The sequence below is a fragment of the Eleginops maclovinus genome, chromosome 8 (genome assembly GCF_036324505.1).
Source record: "Eleginops maclovinus isolate JMC-PN-2008 ecotype Puerto Natales chromosome 8, JC_Emac_rtc_rv5, whole genome shotgun sequence".
NCBI classification, from domain to species: Eukaryota; Metazoa; Chordata; class Actinopteri; order Perciformes; family Eleginopidae; genus Eleginops; species Eleginops maclovinus.
Genome location: NC_086356.1, coordinates 16,005,332 through 16,026,222, shown reverse-complemented (window position 1 = coordinate 16,026,222; position 20,891 = coordinate 16,005,332). Strand labels below are relative to the sequence as shown.

Below are 20,891 nucleotides of genomic sequence, written 5' to 3'. Positions count from 1 at the left end.
AAATTATTTACCCAATACCTAAAAAAAGCAAAGACATTTTGACAGTAAAATGTGGCCTGAATCATAACAGAGTTTAATGATGTATAAGTACAGCAGAATGATCAGTAGAGGAAACCATCCAAATTGCCCACTTATCGAGCCAACAGTAATTACCAGTAATGACAGCAGTGTCTTGAGGGACAGGGATACTTCAATAATCCTTTTTATATGGCAATATAAGAAAAGAACATGTATAACTGTATAGGCCTGAGCGAGTGAGACAAATGATGAGGATATCATAACAATATGATCAAAACACATTGGAATGTAAAAATGCCTTGAAGGGAAATGCTGTCCTCCTGTGGTGGAAAAGAGGCAGAAGCCAAAAAGCATGTTTAGGATCATTTGTTTGAAGTTAAATGAAAAAGTCTCAATAACATTCAATATTTGGCTGATCAAATCAGGCAGTTAGGATACGTCAAAAATATGCTTCTATATATTATATACCAGTTATCTCAGTGTTTGTAGTTCCTTTTACATGCTTGATTATTAGTTCCTTCTCTATGATATTTAGATCCAAATTTGTGGCAACAATAAACTGCACTCGAAACGAATAAAACAATTGCTATTGGAAACATGTAAGCATTTCAATGTGTAAAAAAACAAAGGAAGGAAATGCATCTTGCTCAGACATTTACTACGGTTATCCAGCTCTATGTTAAATGATGACTCCACCCTCTGCACACTGAATAGAAGCATGTTTCTTCGGGCAGAGGAAGATGCAAGGTGTGAAACAGAGGTATAAAAATAGGATGGGGTTCTCTTTTTAAAGATTTGCTTATTGTTTTCTGTGTTGTTCATAAAAAATGTCTCACATTGCATCCCTTTTTTGCAATGAATCCCAATGCAACCAAACCTACCTACGGGTACAAATACAATAATCTGAACTCAAACCTGTGTTACTGTATGTCCATGGTTTACATGAATAATTCATTGTATGAATACTGTTTGAATTCATATTCTAAATCAAGTTTTTAGTAATCACTTTAAAAGGTATCTTTTTATTGTCAACTTTGTTTATTGGCGTCATATGATTTGTGTGACCCAGGGTGGCGGTTTGACTATTTTTGCAACTTACGATAAACATCACCCCTCTGACTTTTCGCTGGCTCTCGTCACATGTTTATGTTTTTGTTGTGTTGATGGAAAGCTGAAGTGCAGCACGGAGTAGTGTTATTTATTGTCTCTCAGTCTGACTCATCTCTGTGAAGTGTTTGGTTCCATAACAGCAATGACATCAGAGGGACATCCTACTACCGTCCGTGGTTGAACTGATGGTCGGGGTCGAACAGTTGCTCGTCATGAAAACATCCCTTCCAATAAATCTGATAAACAGACAAGACAAAAACAAGACAAAAACAAGACAAAGGTCACATCTGTGATCAGCTGGATGTTACTTCTAAGATTGAAGTCAATAATAAAATGGTTACTAGAGTGCAAATAAAAATGCTTAAATAAGACCTGAAACAGTCTATGTTCTGACGGTGAAGACACTATTAAAAAAGGGGCCCTTTTATGCTTTTTGGGCCATTGTCTTTTCTACAGTGTGTTATATTGTTTTTGTGCATGTAAATGGTCCGCAAAGGCTAAAATGTCAAAAACTCCCCATTGCCTGAAACCCCTCAATTGGACATTGTTTTCTTCCATAACATAATGACATCACTGTATAACACTTGTGCTTCTATTGGCTAGCACTCCAAAACATTGTTCCGCTAAGGGCGGGACATCTCTAAGTGGTTGACCAATCACAACAGAGCCGGCCAGTTAACCGATCAGAGCGGACTGAGCTCTGGTTTTAGACAGAGGGTGAAAGAGGTGCTGCAGCACAGGCAGTATGAGAAAAATAAAGAGCTTTTTGAACATTAAAGCATAGAGACATGTCCCAGTAGAGGCACAAAATACAAACATGTGCATACTAGGGCCCCTTAAAGCAAATACAGTTTCCTGTAAATATAAAAGTAAGATTTCACTTATCACTAATTTCCTAAAATGTTCCATATGGTTCCAAAAATAAGGCTGAGATGCAAAAAAAATACAGATTACAATTTAATTAGCAGCAAATTCAGGGGCAAGAAGAGTGGGGGAAACACAAAAAGTACATTTCATTAAAACAATAATACAGGATATAGCAAAGATATATAAACATAAAAAGGTGTTCCCTAATGTAACCTTTGGATCTAAGTGCCAACGAGTGATTAAGATCCTGTGTAGGGGCGTATATCAGCAGTTTACCCTGCGCATGTTAAAACAGAAACTAGAGGCAACCCACATTCCTTTTCAAGCAAAAACAGGTCAGGTGTGTGTTTTTTGTTTGTGTTGGTGTTTGTGAGTCAGAGTGAGGTGACTGCAAACAGAGATGAAACGAGAGAGCAGAGAGAACACAGAGAGAGAAGGGAGATTCTTTGTCTGTCAAGCTGATTGTTGTTAATGACAGAAAGAATGAGGAAACTTTGCCTCTTTTTCCTTGTTTTTGTTCTCTGTTTGAGAGGTACTCTCCAGAAAACAGGTAAGACATGCTCCCTTCTGTGTATTTCTTTAATAATACTTTACTTTACTATTAGCTTTTTCTGAAACAGTATTTTGCCTTTAATACTCTCTTTTCATTTTTGGATAGGCTTAATTAACGTCAGTCATTTACTCAAATACAGTTTTAGGTTAAAATGTAAGGTACTTCCCTTATATAATGATTATATCTTTGATTAAAATATAACCCTCCTGGATTAGATGGAAAAGTCATTGTCAATCACTGCTTTATGGTTACTTTTAATGCTTGAAGTTAATTTAAATTTAGCTGAGAATACTGTCATACTTTTACGTACTGCAAGTGAAGGATCTGAACACTTCTTCCACCAGAATCAGATAAAGAAATAACAAGCTACTATTTTTACAATGGAACAGGCACTAATTTCTTTGCAACACAGGATCATAGATTATCAGTACTACATCTGAAATGATTGTGACGCAATTGGGTGGTGTACTGAAGGCGTTTTCTACTAATGTGTTATTATTTTATGACATTTAATACACAAAGATGTAAATCACAACACTTGCAATCTAATGAGTATGTTTTCAGCTATTGTGAGGCAATAAACAATTGGATTGTAACTTATTTTCTTGTTTTTGTTGCAGGCTCTGTCATTGCAGTGCCAAGAACATTTCTCGGGGAGTCAGTAATTCCAATCTTGTTTGTCCTTAATGGGACACAGGCTCCCAATACATCTCAATCCCCTCCAGCACTGCAGTCCCTAAGCAACAGCACAGTGAGGTTCCTCGACGGGCCCCTGAGCACCCGGGTCATCCCCATCATTTACACGTTGGTCATCATTGTCGGGATCCCGGCCAATGTCGCCATCTTGGGCATGCTGGCCACCAAAATCAGGAAGGTGTCCTCTGCCATACTCTACTTCAGCCTGGCCGTCTCCGACATCTTCCTCCTGTTCTCCCTCCTCTTCAAGGCTCACTACCATTTCCATGGAAACCACTGGGTGCTCGGGGAGGCTGCGTGTCGGGTGGTCACGGCCTGTTTCTATGGCAACCTCTACTGCTCGGCTCAGACGTTGGCCTGCATCAGCATCAAGCGCTACCTGGCCGTGGTGCACCCGTTCATGTACAAAAGCCTCCCTAAAAGGGCGGGCACTGCGTGGGTCACCGTGGCAGTGTGGGGGGTGTTCGGGGCCGCCGAGGATAGTTATTATTTTTCTTCACCTCTTTACGACAGTAAGTCTTGTAGAATTGTTCCTATTTTTGAGTTGAACTCTTCATGTGATGCTCATTAATACTTGAAATGTCTGACAAGTAACAACATGAAACAAACAACCTGATCTAATAGGCCTACGTGGTGGAAACACCGAATCTGCTAAATTACTTGTCGGCACTGTCATGTTCGTGTTCCAAGGATGAGGCCGTGTTGATAGCAAGTAACTTAGTTTAATGTCTCACGTTCTTTATAACATACATGTGGCTTCATGCAGTCTTGCTCCGGTCCCTTAATTGGTGCGGTAAGCTGACTACTAACCAGTACTGCCGACTAGCGGTCAAACATGTAATAACATCTAATCATAACATCCCCCTTTTTCTAAGTTAAAATGCATTAACATGAATTATCACATTAGCTGTATCAGTTATTTTAACCATTTCACATTCAGCATAACTCTGCAACACATAAGCAGTATAAACAGTTTATATCAGATTGCATAACTCATATCTAAGCCAACACTAGACCATTTAGAACACATTCACAACATCAGTCAATATACATTTTGTTCAACATCTTTAACATGCATATTGAATTTTCTTTGTTTATAAGTTCAGTCTATCAGGCTTTCTGATTTCTCTTGCGGACCTTCTTAACTCAGGTTCGCTTGGAGTAGGTGTGTGAGAGTCAGTGTTACAGTCCAGAACAGGTTTGGGAATTACCTGAGATTCACCACAGGTTACACTGAGCTCACCAACAGTCCCTTGAGGAGTCTTTAACAGACTGCGACGATTGCGTCTGAGGATTTGTCCATCATCAGTTTTCACTGTGTACGATCGTGGAGCAACTTCTTGCAGGACAGTTGCTTTTGTACTCCATCCATCAGCATCCTCAATCCTGACTGTGTCGTTGGTAGTCAGTGGAGGGAGATGCTTGGTTGTTCTGTCATAGAATGACTTTTGCATCATTTTCTGTTGTCGTAGCTTATGTTCAATCTTTGAGTGATTCTTTTGCTTTAATTTGTCGTTTTGATGACTCGGCAAAGTTGTTCGTAGCTTCCTCTTCATCAGCAGTTCAGCTGGTGACAGGCCGCACTGAAGAGGTGATGCTCTGTAGCTCAATAAAGCCAGATAGGGATCCGAGTCACTGTCAGCTGCTTTCTTTAGGAGTTGCTTGAGAATGTGAACTCCTTTTTCAGCTTGCCCGTTTGACTGTGCATAGTGTGGGCTTGACGTCACATGCTTGAAATCATATTGCTCTGCAAACTTCTGCCATTCTTTGCTGCTGAAGCAGGGGCCATTGTCGCTCACCACGGTGTGTGGGATGCCATGCCTGGCGAAGATAGATTTAGCATGTGTTATGACACAAGTTGATGTTGAGCTTGTTAGTAGCGCCATCTCAGGGAAGTTTGAGTAGTAATCCATTATCACTAAATAGTCTTTACCTCTGAGATGAAACAAGTCCATTCCTACTTTGTGCCATGGTGCTGTTGGCACCTCAGCTAACACCATAGGCTCTTTGCTCTGCTTGTTCCTGTGTTTCTGGCATGTTTCACATTTACTTATAAGTGTTTCAATGTCTTTGTTCAGTCCGGGCCAGAAAACCGTGTCTCTCGCCCTCCTTTTACACTTTTCGATGCCGAGATGGCCTTCATGTATCCTGTGCAACATGTCCATTCTCAAAGCCTGTGGAATAACAATCCTGCCCTTTTTCAACAGCAGACCATCCACAGTACTAAGCTCACCTCTAACATGGTAAAATTGTGGACATGAACCAGCTGGCCATCCCTCATCCATGTTCTGCATGACATGCTGTAGCTCAGCATCCGTTGCTGTAGCCCCCGCTATTTGTCTTGACTTTGTGTCAGACACAGGCAGTGTAGCCGACACCATGTTCACGTGACACTGTATGTCCTCGTCTGTTGCACTCACACTGTCGCCTGTAGTTGCTCTGGATAGGGCATCAGCAAGGACTAGGTGTTTACCTGGAGTATATATCAGTTCAAAATCATACCTTTGCATCTTCATCATTAACCGCTGAATCCGTGGAGACATTTCATTCAGATTCTTTTTGATGATGGCGACCAGCGGTCGATGATCAGTTTCGACTGTGAAAGACGGCAGGCCGTACACGTAGCTATGAAACCGCTCCAAACCATACGCCAGTCCCAAACATTCTTTTTCGATCTGAGCGTATCGGCATTCAGTTTTTGTCATAGCCCGAGATGCATAGGCTACCGGTTTCCAGTGCTCACCCTCAGCCTGGAGTAGAACGGCACCAATACCATCTTTGGAAGCATCTGTAGACACTTTTATCCTCTTCGTGTGGTCATAAAATGACAACACAGGTGCTGTGCTCAGTGTGTCCTTGAGTTTTTGCCACTCATGCTCATGTTTCACTGTCCATTTAAACTCACAGTCCCTGTGCAGAAGCTCTCGTATGCATGACGTCTTTGCTGTCAGATTGGGAATGAATTTACCTATGAAATTCACCATCCCCATGATGCGTAGCACCCCACTCCTGGTACCATGTCATGTTCGTGTTCCAAGGATGAGGCCGTGTTGATAGCAAGTAACTTAGTTTAATGTCTCACGTTCTTTATAACATACATGTGGCTTCATGCAGTCTTGCTCCGGTCCCTTAATTGGTGCGGTAAGCTGACTACTAACCAGTACTGCCGACTAGCGGTCAAACATGTAATAACATCTAATCATAACAGGCACCACGGAAACAATCCTAATGTTAAGTGAATTAGGATCCTGATTAAAACCCACAACAACAGAGAAGATGGTCATAACAAGACCCAGTGGTCTAGTTTATAAACACAAAATAACAACGATAACAATATAAACTTTATTTTGAAATGAAAAGAAACCACTGTCCGACAACAATAAAAAATAAACAAGTAAAAATAATAATTGTGACGCTAAAGGGCTTCCCAGTGCGTTTGAAAGTAAGGCCAATAAGGGATCTTAACTGACAACTCCGAGACCGGAAATACTGTTTTCAGGCTGTGAGAGTTGACGATAACGTGACATGGACGGTTGTCACTGGAAATGAATGGGAGAGCGTTTGCTTGTCACATCCGGGTATTTCTCCACTTGTGGGCCGTGTTAACAATAGCATGTAACTCTCACGTTTTGAGGGGTCGAAACGTCTCATCTTCACTTGCCGTGATACTGGGTTGTAATAAAGACGATATAGAGAGAGCATAATGTATTAAATGCAACGCAGTCTCGCATCATATGCTTCAGCAGAGAACGGGCCATAGTCGTTGAATTTCAACGCAACGGGAAGCATTCCCTCGCAATCTCAAGTCGTCTACTAATGACGTTTAGGGAGCTCTATAGAAGTCTATGGGACTACCCTGCAAGTTGGAAATAGACAATAAGGGCTTGCCATACCAATTTCGCTTGAATTCCTCTTGCTACAGCCAAACGAAATGTAATTTTTCTGCAACTTAGAACATCTCTGTATATTCAGAGATGTTTTCAAGTATTTATTCATAAATGCTTTGTTTATCTTATCTTTGAATAATTAACCTCCCTCCACCAATTATATATTCCTGCCCAGCCTGTAACAGGATGTAGAATGATGCACACAAACCACCAGCACATACACTTGTCTAATTAACATACAGTTAAAATATATATAACTTGGAAATAACGTGACTTCTCCTAATCGAAATATATATAAAGTCTGTGGCTTGAATCTAAATGAGAAGAAGGAATCCTTAATCGTCCCACGGAGGGGAAATTGACATTCTGTATGTCAATTTCAGTATGTCCAGAACTCAGCTGCCAGGGTGTTAACGCACACCAAGCCCTGGCAGCACATCACCCCCATCCTCAAGAAACTCCATTGGCTGCCAATCAAACAAAGGATCTGCTACAAAATCCTCATCCTCATCTACAAATCACTTCACTCATTGGCACCCCAGTACATCACCGACCTCCTCCAGCCGTACTCCCAGTCACGGTCCCTGCGCTCCACCAGCAAGGACTTACTCTCCACTCCTCGCACCAGACTCAGAACCTATGGCGATAGGGCTTTCTGTGTACTTGCCCCTACCCTCTGGAACACTCTGCCCCCTCATATCCGTTCTGCCACGTCTCTTACACCGTTCCAAAAGCACCTCAAAACACACCTCTTCTCTCTTGCCTATCCTCCCTAACTACCTCCCTCCTCCCACTTTGTGAAGCGACCTTGGGTATTATGAAAGGCGCTATATAAATTCAAGTCATTATTATTATTATTATTATTATTATTATTATTATTATTATTATTATTATTATTATTATTATTATCATTATTATTATTATTATTCTGCATTTCACCCTTTCTGGAGCCAGGAGCTGCCATATGTATATTTTGTAAATTGTACAAATTTGACTAAGGTGGAAGTTGTGGGCTTTTGTACAAAAAAAAAAAGGGGATTCTTATCCAATTTAATGTATTAATTTTAACTGAAAGCATGCAGACAATATATGAAATTATTTTATATGTTAGATGAAATAAGCAGGTGAATGTCACACAAACATTTGAAGTGAACAAATGCATTGAAAATACCCTTCGAGCTAGCGGTCTTGCTAAGCTAGCTAGCTAGTTACCCTGGCCTCTAGGGTGGCCAGACGTCCGGCTTTAGGCCGGACAGTCCGGCTTTTCAATGCCCTGTCCGGCGTCCGGCGCAGCATCAAGCCGGACTCGTATTTGTCCTCCTTCTTGAGGCACTAGGCTTGAAGAGCGGAGTTCTAGAATCTTTGCTGGGACGCAGCACAACGTCCAATGCCGTAACATATCTGTTCTAACAAATGATTGGCTAAGAGCGGTGTCAGATAAATATCTGCTATATCATTGGTTAAAAACGTAAACAAGGCTCCATGTGCTGCCACTTCATACATATGCCGGCTTCTTTGACAGAAAGTTTGCATCATGCCAAAACGTAAGACCTCATTCAATCCAGAATGGACGAAAGAGCACGATTTTATATCTAAAAGCAGTCGAGACTCCTTTCATGGCTTCTGCACACTTTGTTGTTGTGATTTTTACATAAGCAGTAAGGGAAAAGCTGCCATGGAACGACATGCGGATACGGAGAAGCATAAAACTAATAGACGTGCGGCAGGTACCTCTTCAATGAGGACATTTTTTCGTGAAGCCTCGTCGCCCCTGGATAATAAAATAACCGCTGCTGAGCTGTGCAAGGTTTACCATGCTGTAAAGCAACACCAGTCGTACAGAAGTGTAGACTGCAGCGTGAAAGTGGACCGGGAGATTTTCAGTGACTCGCCCACAGCTAAAGGGATGACTGAAGCAGCTGCCCCCTTGCCAGTCAAAAAATGTGAAGCAGATGTTCTGCTTTTTTATGAAAGAGCAAAGAAATACATCAGTGAAAGATATGACTTCTCTGACACAAGCTAGCAAAGTGGCCAAGCTTGGCCTCAAAACTTCTGTGCCATATGAAGACTACAGTGCTGCTGTCCAGGCCTGCAATCTGGACATTGATATGGATGGACTGTATGAGGAATATGCCATGGTGGAAGGTTCCTTCAGCTCACCAGAAATGGAAGGTTGCCACAGTGAGGAACGATATTTGAAACTGTTTTCCAAAGCAGATGTACCACTTGTGAATCTCAGGAAGGTCAGCGCCTATATTTTCTCCATCCCATGCAGCAATGCACATACAGAACGTGTCTTTTCAATGATGACAACTGCATGGAGAAACGAGAGGAATCGCCTGGATGTGGACAGTGTCAAGGCTGAGCTGCAAGTGTGTGTCGATTTCACTTATCCCTGCACAGAGGTGTACAAGAAGTTCATTGAAAACAAAAAACTCTTGGATGTAGCCAGGACAGAACAGAAGTTTTGCAGATAGACAATCAACTACTTTGGTGAGTACACTAGTCTTATGATTTCACTGATGGGCTGCATGAAATATTTATATTTATTGGGTTGAAAACAATACAGATTTGTGAAGGTTGATAACAGTATTCTTGCTATGTTGTTATTTGTACCAGTCCCTGCAGGATATAAACAGGCCCAGGGGCAGTGGGGGCTTGGAAGCCATGATGTCAGAGGTGCTGTTGTCTCCTGAGCTGCTACAGAGGGTGAATGTGGAGTTTGCCTAAATACAGGTGGACTGCTGTACACACACACACACACACACACACACACACACACACACACACACACACACACACACACACACACACACACACACACACACACACACACACACACACACACACACACACACACACACACACACACACACACACAGATGAAGACACTGAAGACAAGTCCCCAAAAGACTGAAGCACTTTAGAAATGCTATACTTTTTGAGCTGTTGAATGTAAATGTTTTTGTTTTTTTTACAATCTCCTTTGTTGTTTACATAAAAGGTTATTTATGCTTTTCAAAAAAGCATTTTTGTATTATTATGTATGTTACCTGTTATTTGTTTTTTCCATTTAAGTCCACACATGTTATGCTTTGTGGCACTCTGCACTTTAAAAGATTCATCTCAGTGGTCAGTTTTTGAACACCACAATGTATTGAATAAATACAAATACTGTGAACAAACCCTTTTTGACTTTTCATTAATATTTTTTCCTATTCAGCTACACAAACATCATCTTTAAACCACACAAAATTGTATTGTAAATGAGAGTATACCAGAGTCCTATGTACACCATAGTAATTTATTGATATGCCGCATAATGTCCTCCTTTTCGGTGTTATGGAAATGGTCACCCTACTGGCCTCACTAAACAATTTACGTGGTCTATGTTGCCCCATCGTGAAGGGATTTTGTATACATTCGCAAGTTGAAATAGAGCTAAATCTGGCATTATGTAGAAGCAGCGTTTTGAATGTTTTAGAGAAGTTAAATCACAAACACTCCAGTTTAACTTACCTCAGCCAGACTGTGCCTTTACCATTTGGACCATCTCCTTAAAACATGTGCATACTAGGCAGTGTTGTCAACTCCTCAGTAAGAAAAGTAGCTATTGGCTGTCCTAAAAGTCGCCTGAAGTCGCTAAATGACGTCATCGCCTAATTTGCATGATTTCCTAATTTGCATAGTTGTAATTGACGCTGTACATAAATCAATTTTTTCCAGCATTGTTAAATGTTAGAATATCAAATTTAATCAAAAGACTTATGTGGAGAGGAATTGCTAGCTCTACGTCCAACCCTCCGCTTTTATCCGGGCTTGGCACCGGCAAAGTGGGGGGGGTTGAGTTTGGTTTAGTTTCTAACCTTATGCTCCACTTAGGAGCCTACAACAAGTCACAGTACTTTTTTTTCCTTTTTATTTATACAGTAAAACATGAACATTTTTTGCCATAACTATAACATTTTTTAAACATTTTTTTTGTGTGGACGGTTTTAACTTGTCAACCTTAACATTTTTTTTTTGTTGTTGTGGGGGGGGGGGGGGGGTTGTTAAGTTTGGTTTAGTTTCTAACCTTATGTCTAACCTTATGTTATCTTTGTTTTTCTTACCCCACTCCACACACACACACACACACACACACACACACACACACACACACACACACACACACACACACACACACACACACAACACACACACACACACACACACACACACGCTGTGCTGGCTCACAGAAAGAGTAGGTTCTCTTCATTTTGGGCTTTCTATGGCAGGTTCAGCAACGGAGGGAGCTGACTTAAATGAGTAAGCAGCTGATGTGCCAAAAAGCTGCAAAACATCATTAGGCAGCTTGTGCTCATAGCAAGTATCACCAGACAGCTTCAGACCATATCGGACATACAGGATGGTGTTAAGGGTCTGAAAGGACATCCAATTGCTTAGCTTGCATTTTACCTAACTCATCTGGCTGAATAATCTCTCGGCTTCAGCATTCGAGTGTGGCAAGGACAACAGAGACACAGCAGCAATGGCAAGTTCCTGGAATGGGTTGATATCCGCTGCATTCCTGAACTTCAAAACCTCACTCCAGAAGCCCACTGTGTTTTTGTTTCATTCCACTTGCTAAAATGGATGGCACGCCATTGCTGGACAATCTTGTCTATCTCTGCAGCAGAGTAGCCAAGGAGCTCGGCTATTTTTTCAATTTCCTCCAGGCTCTTATTGTGCTTTACAGTTTCTTCCACATTGAAAATTGACATGTACTGCAACGCTTCCATGTTGTCCGGCAGTCTCACTCTCAACTCTTTAGATATTTTTGAGCATAAAGTTTAGACATGATGAGCTAGCTAGCTAGATGTTCAGTTTATGTCAGAGGCACCCACACAGTGGACGAGGTGAGTAAGGGACTGTCGCCAAGTTGGCAACACTGATACTAGGGCCCCTTTAAAGCAAATACAGTTTCCTGTAAATATAAAAGTAAGATTTCACTTATCATAAAAGACAGCTGCTCCTACAGCCTCAACAACATTTAGAAATATGTCTGCAGTCGCTGCACGCAACTTCCTTAAAGGGTAATGTGCCAAAAAAGACCTGTCTTGGTGTTAAAATGACCCAAAAAAAAGGGGGAAGACGAAACAAAACTGTTCATGTTCAGACAAGCTTATCATCTTCAGACAGACATTTCCTTTCGCTATCCCAGTGACCACCGGATATTACGTCACTAAACATCCCCATGGGACTCATCGTCATTTCCTAAAATGTTCCATATGGTTCCAAAAATAAGGCTGAGATGCAAAAAAATACAGATTACAATTTAACCAGCAACTTCAGGGGCAAGAAGAATGGGGGAAACACAAAAAGTACATTTCATTAAAACAATAATACAGGATATAGCAAAGATATATAAACATAAAAAGGTGTTCCCTAATGTAACCTTTGGATCTCCTTAACCAGAGGTAAGTGCCACCGAGTGATTAAGATCCTGTGTAGGGGCGGATGTCAGCAGTTCCCCCTGCGCATGTTTAAACAGAAACTAGAGGCAACCCACATTCCTTTTCAAGCAGAGAACCTAAGTGTATGTTTTTTTTATTTTGTTGGAGGGTTGGTTAGCTGTTTGTAGCTTTAGTACACCCACACAGCAGCAGCAGTGAGGTGACTGCAAACAGAGATGAAACGAGAGAGCAGAGAGAACACAGAGAGAGAAGGGAGATTCTTTGTCTGTCAAGCTGATTGTTGTTAATGACAGAAAGAATGAGGAAACTTTGCCTCTTTTTCCTTGTTTTTGTTCTCTGTTTGAGAGGTACTCTCCAGAAAACAGGTAAGACATGCTCCCTTCTGTGTATTTCTTTAATCATACTTTACTTTACTATTAGCTTTTTCTGAAACAGTATTTTGCCTTTAATACTCTCTTTTCATTTTTGGATAGGTTTAATTAACGTCAGTCATTTACTCAAATACAGTTTTAGGTTAAAATGTAAGGTACTTCCCTTATATAATGATTATATCTTTGATTAAAATATAACCCTCCTGGATTAGATGGAAAAGTCATTGTCAATCACTGCTTTATGGTTACTTTTAATGCTTGAAGTTAATTTAAATTTAGCTGAGAATACTGTCATACTTTTACGTACTGCAAGTGAAGGATCTGAACACTTCTTCCACCAGAATCAGATAAAGAAATAACAAGCTACTATTTTTACAATGGAACAGGCACTAATTTCTTTGCAACACAGGATCATAGATTATCAGTACTACATCTGAAATGATTGTGACGCAATTGGGTGGTGTACTGAAGGCGTTTTCTACTAATGTGTTATTATTTTATGACATTTAATACACAAAGATGTAAATCACAACACTTGCAATCTAATGAGTATGTTTTCAGCTATTGTGAGGCAATAAACAATTGGATTGTAACTTATTTTCTTGTTTTTGTTGCAGGCTCTGTCATTGCAGTGCCAAGAACATTTCTCGGGGAGTCAGTAATTCCAATCTTGTTTGTCCTTAATGGGACACAGGCTCCCAATACATCTCAATCCCCTCCAGCACTGCAGTCCCTAAGCAACAGCACAGTGAGGTTCCTCAACGGGCCCCTGAGCACCCGGGTCATCCCCATCATTTACACGTTGGTCATCATTGTCGGGGTCCCGGCTAATGTCGCCATCTTGGGCATGCTGGCCACCAAAATCAGGAAGGTGTCCTCTGCCATACTCTACTTCAGCCTGGCCGTCTCCGACATCTTCCTCCTGTTCTCCCTCCTCTTCAAAGCTCACTACCATTTCCATGGAAACCACTGGGTGCTCGGGGAGGCTGCGTGTCGGGTGGTCACGGCCTGTTTCTATGGCAACCTCTACTGCTCGGCTCAGACGTTGGCCTGCATCAGCATCATGCGCTACCTGGCCGTGGTGCACCCGTTCATGTACAAAAGCCTCCCTAAAAGGGCGGGCACTGCGTGGGTCACCGTGGCAGTGTGGGGGGTGTTCGGGGCCGCCGTGGTCCCCGAGCTCCTGATGCAGCAGAGCTATTGGCTTCCTGAAGTGCAACGCACCACCTGCCATGACGTCCTGCCCCTGTTATCAAACTCCCACGTCTTCCTGCTCTACTACAACCTGTTTCTGACCGTCTTCGGCCTCCTGGTGCCGCTGGTGGTCACAGTTGTGTGCTACGGTCGCATCGTCTGTGAGCTCAATCGATCGCACCACGACTGGGCCATGTACATCCAGGCCAGCTCTCTGGTGTTTGTGATCTTTCTGCTGTGTTTCACTCCCGCTGGAGTTCTGCACCTCCTCCATTATGTGCAACTGTTTGTGTACAAGACGGATAGTTTGTACGTGCATTTTAAAGTGGCGGTGTGTTTGTGCTGCCTCCATGCATGTCTGGACCCTTTCCTCTTTCTCCTGATGTCAAAATCTGCAGGCACCAGCCTTTACTCCAGGGCCTTTAAAGGCAAGACTCTGAGCTTGTCTGTCTAAGAGCATATTATGTGTCACTAAAAACCAGTTTTGATTGTGTTGCAGATAAAGAGAGAGAGGTTTTTTATTTGGGGCTGGAATCCAAAGTCTGTAATTATGTCAAGCAAGTAATTGAATAACCTTTTCGTTGCATTTAATGTGTTTTCTATATTATTTATATAGCAATAGTTCTCATGTGTGAGGATATGTCAAAGTCATGCAATGGAACAACAGATGCTTTATTTGTTAATGGATATGTTTGTAAATATGAAAAGAATGTATGTTTTTAAAATAATAAACAGGATAGTTATTTTATTTATTTCACGTCTTTACAACAGTCAGTCTTGTAGAATTTTTCCTATTTGAGTTTAACTCTTCATGTGATGGGCATTAATACTTGAAATGTATATCTGACAAGTAACAACATGAAACATACCGTCTTTAGCCTCCAAGGCTTTTCTGTATTCCCACCATATATAGTATGGAGCTGTGTAGACTAAAACACAAGCTATGCTGTGTTTAATGTTTATTTGGATGTGTTGTGGCACAGTAGAAGTGGCTTGAATCAATTTCGCTTGAATTCCTCTTGCTACAGCCAAACTAAATGTAATTTCTCTATAACTTAGAACATCTCTGTATATTCAGAGATGTTATTTATTCTTAAATGCTTTGTTTATCTTATCTTTGAATGATTAAGCTCCCTTCACCAATTTAACATTTCCTGCCCAGCCTGTAACAGGATGTAGGATGATGCACACAAACCACCAGCACATACACTTGACTAGACTAATTAACATACAGTTAAAATATATATAACTTGGAAATAACGTGACTTCTCCTAATCGAAATAGATATAAAGTCTGTGGCTTGAATCTAAATGAGAAGAAGGAACAACAAATCATCCCACAGAGGGCAAATTTACATTCTGCATTTGATCCATTCTGGTGTTAGGAGCTGCCATATGTATATTTCGTAAAATGTTATACACTTTATTAAAATTTTACTAAGGTGGAAGTTGTGGGCTTTTAAAAAAAAAAAGGGATTGTTATCCAATTAAATTATTAATTTTAAATGAAAGCATGCAGACAATATATGAAATTATTTTATAAGGTTTGATGTTAGATGAAATACGCAGGTGAATGTCGCACATTTCTCAATGCATTTGAAGTGAACAAATGCATTGAAAATACCCCTCGAGCTAGCTGTCTTGCTAAAACTTACCTGCACCTAAGTATAGTTCAAGTAGGAGAGAAGCTGCTCCACTGTGTAATGGTTGACACCCCATGTTTGGTTTGAACAATTATAACATGCAGATAATTCCTTAAAAATCCACAAAAGGGGGGTCACGTGACGATGGTTGGCTGAAGGCTGTGTTTTCGCAGAGCTCCCGTGCCCATGTAACATTTATTGCAAATTATTTAGCCATTGTGCTGTTTTCTTGCCCAAATTTCGCAGCCCCGGTGTAACTCACGACAATGAAGTCAAGCGGACAATCACAGAAAGAAAAACCATCGAAGCAGAGACAGACTCAGCCGAAAATCTCTGACCATGCTTCGATGCTAGCTGTGGCGCCGCCATTAGCTAATGCTAGCACCATGACTGATGCGAGTGCATTGGACATTTCTGCTATTATAAGAGAAGTCTCCAAGAATATTGGTGAGGTTATGGAACAGAAACTATCCAAGTTCTCTGACACCCTAGACAAAATTACGAGCCGCCTAGATGATCAGTCCAAACGTATCGGCGAGGCAGAACAGCGGGTCTCCAATGTGGAGGACCAATTGGCCACCATGGAACAACGGCTCAAGGAGATGGAGAAGTGTAGTGCGGGTATGGCTCAAAGACTGGACGATGGGGAAAACCGGAGCCGACGGGACAACATAAGAATCCTCAATTTTAAGGAGAATGCCGAAGGCAACAACTCTATTCAGTTCTTTGAGTCCTGGCTACCAACAGCCCTTGGGCTTTCCACTGCGAAGGGTCGCATTAAAATCGACCGAGCCCACCGGAGCTTCGGACCAAAGGGTAATCGTCCTCGTCCAGTGATTATCAAGCTTCACAACTCGCGGGACAAGATGAAAATTCTGTCGGCGGCGAAGAAGGCGCAGAATCTGGAATATGCGGGTTCCCCTATCTACATCGCTCAAGATCTGTCCCTGGCTGTTCGAGAGAAACGTCGCTCCTTCAATGATGTCTGCCAAAAACTTCTGGATAAGAAGATAAGGTTCGTGATGCGGTATCCTGCCAGGCTCGTCGTCAACTACAGAGGGTCCGAGCATACATTTGAAAATGCATATGAGGCACAAACGTTTGTGGACGGTTCTTTGGAGTAATATGTTACCGGTGAGCCTGGCATGCACTGGGGCTTGCTATATCCTTGTACATGTAGGTAGGCATTATTAGTTTTGGACACGTTGCAACTATCTTTTACTGCCTTTTTCATTTTGTTTTCAACTAACTAGCCAATGATAATGTATGTAGAAAACGGGCAGGGTAGCCTTTGTATGGGCGCGGGGGCAGCATGGAGAGTTTTTGTTTAGTCCTTTTTCCCTCTCCGTAGTGATGACCTCTTTCGGTGTCGCGGACTGCTGTGCTACCCTTTGGGTGTTTTATTTTTACTTTCTTAAAAGTTTATTTTTGTTAATAACTCTTTCCATTTGTCTGTTTCTGACCCCAGTTGGGGTATTGTTACATGGGCCGCGGTTCAAGTACGGCCGTTTTTTGTTTGACAGCACCACCTCTTGTCGCTTGCTTAACGTTAATGTTGATCATATCTCTGCAGACGGTCATCCCGCCACTGATGCGTTGTGTGTGATCTTAGCGACATGTATTCAATCTTTACTGCTATGCGTTTTAATAAGTAGGCTATCAGTCACGGTTACAGACGTAGTGTGCATATTGCATAAACTAGCCCAATATCAATGAGTGTAACTAAGATTATCACGTGGAATGTTAAGGGGCTTAACAATGTAATTAAAAGACGCAAGGTTCTCTCCTCGCTCAAAAAGGATGCAGCTCATATAGCATTTTTACAAGAGACTCACCTTTCTGATCTTGAACACTTAAAATTAAGAAGGGATTGGGTTGGCCAAGTTTTCTACTCCTCCTTTAACTCTAAGAGTCGTGGAGTAGCTATATTGCTCCATAAAAAGTTACCCTTTACTTTAGAGAAATGCACAAAAGATTCTGAGGGGAGATGTGTTTTGATTACAGGTTTTTTGTATGGGGAGCGTCTTACATTGGGGTGTGTATACTCTCCCAATACATTTGAAATGTCTTTCTACTCCAAATTGCTGGCGGATCTATCTTCTGATATCTCACATCTTACAATATTAGGGGGAGATTTAAATACCTGCTTAGACCCTGTGTTGGATCACAACCCCTCCAAGACCTCCCGCCTTTCAAAGATGGCAGAGGCTACTAAAGAGCTTTGTTGTGATCTGAATTTATTTGACACCTGGAGGACACTTAATCCTAAAGCTAGAGATTACACTTTTTTCTCCCGCCCACACGGCTCATTTTCCAGAATTGACTATTTTTTTACATCAAGGCAGGCTCTGGATAGGGTTAAACTATGCTCCATCAAGGCAACTGCTCTCTCAGATCACTCACCTGTTTATCTTGAATTTTCTCCTCCTTACTATGATCCAGCATCACGACACTGGCGCCTAAATCCAGCTCTGCTTAGTAATACCAGTTTTCTTAAATACTTAGAGGAGCAGTTAAAACTCTTTTTCTCCATCAACGAAACTCCTGACGTGTCAGCATCTACAGTATGGGAGACTGCTAAGGCATACTTGAGAGGTGCGATCATATCATATATGTCTGCTAAAAAGAAGGAATCACTCAAGCAACAAATAGAGCTAGAACAGCATATACAGTGGGGCAAAAAAGTATTTAGTCAGCCACCAATTGTGCAAGTTCTCCCATTTAAAAAGATGAGAGAGGCCTGTAATTTTTATCATAGGTATACCTCAACTATGAGAGACAGAATGAGAAAAAAAAATCCAGGAAATCACATTGTAGGATTTTTAAAGAATTAATTGGTAAATTCCTCGGTAAAATAAGTATTTGGTCACCTACAAACAAGCAAGATTTCTGGCTCTCACAGGCCTGTAACTTCTTCTTTAAGAGGCTCCTCTGTCCTCCACTCGTTACCTGTATTAATGGCACCTTTTTGAACTCGTTATCAGTATAAAAGACACCTGTCCACAACCTCAAACAGTCATACTCCAAACTCCACTATGGCCAAGACCAAAGAGCTGTCAAAGGAGACCAGAGACAAAATTGTAGACCTGCATCAGGCTGGGAAAACTGAATCTGCAATAGGTAAGCAGCTTGGTGTGAAGAAATCAACTGTGGGAGCAATTATTAGAAAATGGAAGACATACAAGACCACTGCTAATCTCCCTCGATCTGGGGCTCCACGCAAGATCTCACCCCGTGGGGTCAAAATGATCACAAGAACGGTGAGCAAAAATCCCAGAACCACACGGGGGGACCTAGTGAATGACCTGCAGAGAGCTGGGACCAAAGTAACAGAGGCTACCATCAGTAACACACTACGCCGCCAGGGACTTAAATCCTGCAGTTCCAGACGTGTCCCCCTGCTTAAGCCAGTACATGTCCAGGCCCGTCTGAAGTTTGCTAGAGGGCATTTGGATGATCCAGAAGAGGATTGGGAGAATGTCATATGGTCAGAAGAAACCAAAATAGAACTTTTTGGTAAAAACTCAACTCGTCGTGTTTGGAGGAGAAAGAATGCAGAGTTGCATCCAAAGAACACCATACCTACTGTGAAGCATGGGGGTGGAAACATCATGCTTTGGGGCTGTTTTTCTGCAAAGGGACCAGGACGACTGATCCGTGTAAAGGAAAGAATGAATGGGGCCATGTATCGTGAGATTTTGTGTGAAAACCTCCTTCCATCAGCAAGGGCACTGAAGATGAAGCGTGGCTGGGTCTTTCAGCATGACAATGATCCCAAACACACCGCCAGGGCAACGAAGGAGTGGCTTCGTAAGAAGCATTTCAAGGTCCTGGAGTGGCCTAGCCAGTCTCCAGATCTCAACCCCATAGAAAATCTTTGGAGGGAGTTGAAAGTCCGTGTTGCCCAGCGACAGCCCCAAAACATCACTGCTTTAGAGGAGATCTGCATGGAGGAATGGGCCAAAATACCAGCAACAGTGTGTGAAAACCTTGTGAAGACTTACAGAAAACGTTTGACCTCTGTCATTGCCAACAAAGGGTATAAAACAAAGTATTGAGATGAACTTTTGTTATTGACCAAATACTTATTTTCCACAATAATTTGAAATAAATTCTTTAAAAATCAGACAATGTGATTTTCTGGATTTTTTTTTCTCATTCTGTCTCTCATAGTTGAGGTATACCTATGATACAGGCCTCTCTCATCTTTTTAAATGGGAGAACTTGCACAATTGGTGGCTGACTAAATACTTTTTTGCCCCACTGTATCTGATCTGGAACGGGATTTTAAACTGTCCTCTTCTAATTCAGTGTTACTAAAGTTAGATGCAGCTCGCTCGGCCCTTGACCGTCACCTCACTCAGAAAGCGGGAGCGGCTATCTTCTATGCCAAGCATCGTCTGTTTGAGTCTGCCAACAAACCAGGCAGACTATTAGCTCGTCTAGCAAGGGGTAGGACTGACTCCAATTTAATTTCTTCATTAAAGGACAGTAGAGGAGTGCAACACTTTCAAACCAAGCAGATGACTGAAATTATGAAAGACTTCTATCAAAACTTATACTCTTCAGACCTCTCTGATAATACAGAGGATAGGAATAGGTTCCTCGAGCATATTAATTTGCCATCTCTCTCTGATGAGAGCAGGAACACTCTATGTCTTCCCATTACAGAAGAAGAAGTATCTGAGTCAATCATGTCATTGCAAGGGGGTAAGGCCGGTGGTCCTGACGGGTTCTGCCCTCTGTTCTTTAAAAAGATGGCTGCTTTAATTGTTGGTCCGCTTACCAGAATGTATGTGGATTCTTTTGATAAAGGTTCATTGCCACAGACGCTTAATTTGGCCAATATAGCACTCATCTTAAAGACAAATAAACCTGCGGATTGCTGCTCATCTTACAGACCAATAAGTCTGATTGGGGTTGATTGTAAGATACTGTCAAAGCTGCTAGCCAGGAGACTGGAGGCTTTGTTGCCCACATTAATCAACCCCGATCAGACAGGGTTTATCTTGGACAGGTCCTCTCAAACAAATGTTCGGCGCCTTCTTAATGTATTGCAGTATGCCCACTCAACGGGAGACAGAATGCTTTGCGTCT

At 41.7% G+C, this 20,891-nt stretch overlaps 3 protein-coding genes across 3 annotated transcripts in view; 2 read left to right on the top strand and 1 right to left on the bottom strand.

Annotated features, from left to right (window-relative positions):
• Positions 1 to 880: 880 nt before the first annotated feature.
• LOC134868038 (synaptic vesicle glycoprotein 2C-like) overlaps positions 881 to 20,891 on the bottom strand; it is a 59,032-nt gene continuing 39,021 nt past the window's right edge. Inside the window, exon 13 of the mRNA XM_063888906.1 lies at positions 881 to 1,364. Coding sequence (XP_063744976.1) covers positions 1,277 to 1,364 — 88 coding nt within the window. The 3' untranslated portion in view covers positions 881 to 1,276. The remainder of the gene's footprint in view (positions 1,365 to 20,891) is intronic.
• On the top strand, positions 2,328 to 8,002 carry LOC134868129 (proteinase-activated receptor 3-like). Its single transcript, XM_063889031.1, has 3 exons — positions 2,328 to 2,545; positions 3,169 to 3,910; positions 6,453 to 8,002. Exons 1-2 carry the CDS (start codon positions 2,467 to 2,469, stop codon positions 3,813 to 3,815), a joined length of 726 nt encoding a protein of 241 aa, XP_063745101.1. The 5' UTR covers positions 2,328 to 2,466; the 3' UTR covers positions 3,816 to 3,910; positions 6,453 to 8,002.
• On the top strand, positions 12,050 to 14,926 carry LOC134868094 (proteinase-activated receptor 3-like). Its single transcript, XM_063888982.1, has 2 exons — positions 12,050 to 12,952; positions 13,576 to 14,926. Exons 1-2 carry the CDS (start codon positions 12,874 to 12,876, stop codon positions 14,604 to 14,606), a joined length of 1,110 nt encoding a protein of 369 aa, XP_063745052.1. The 5' UTR covers positions 12,050 to 12,873; the 3' UTR covers positions 14,607 to 14,926.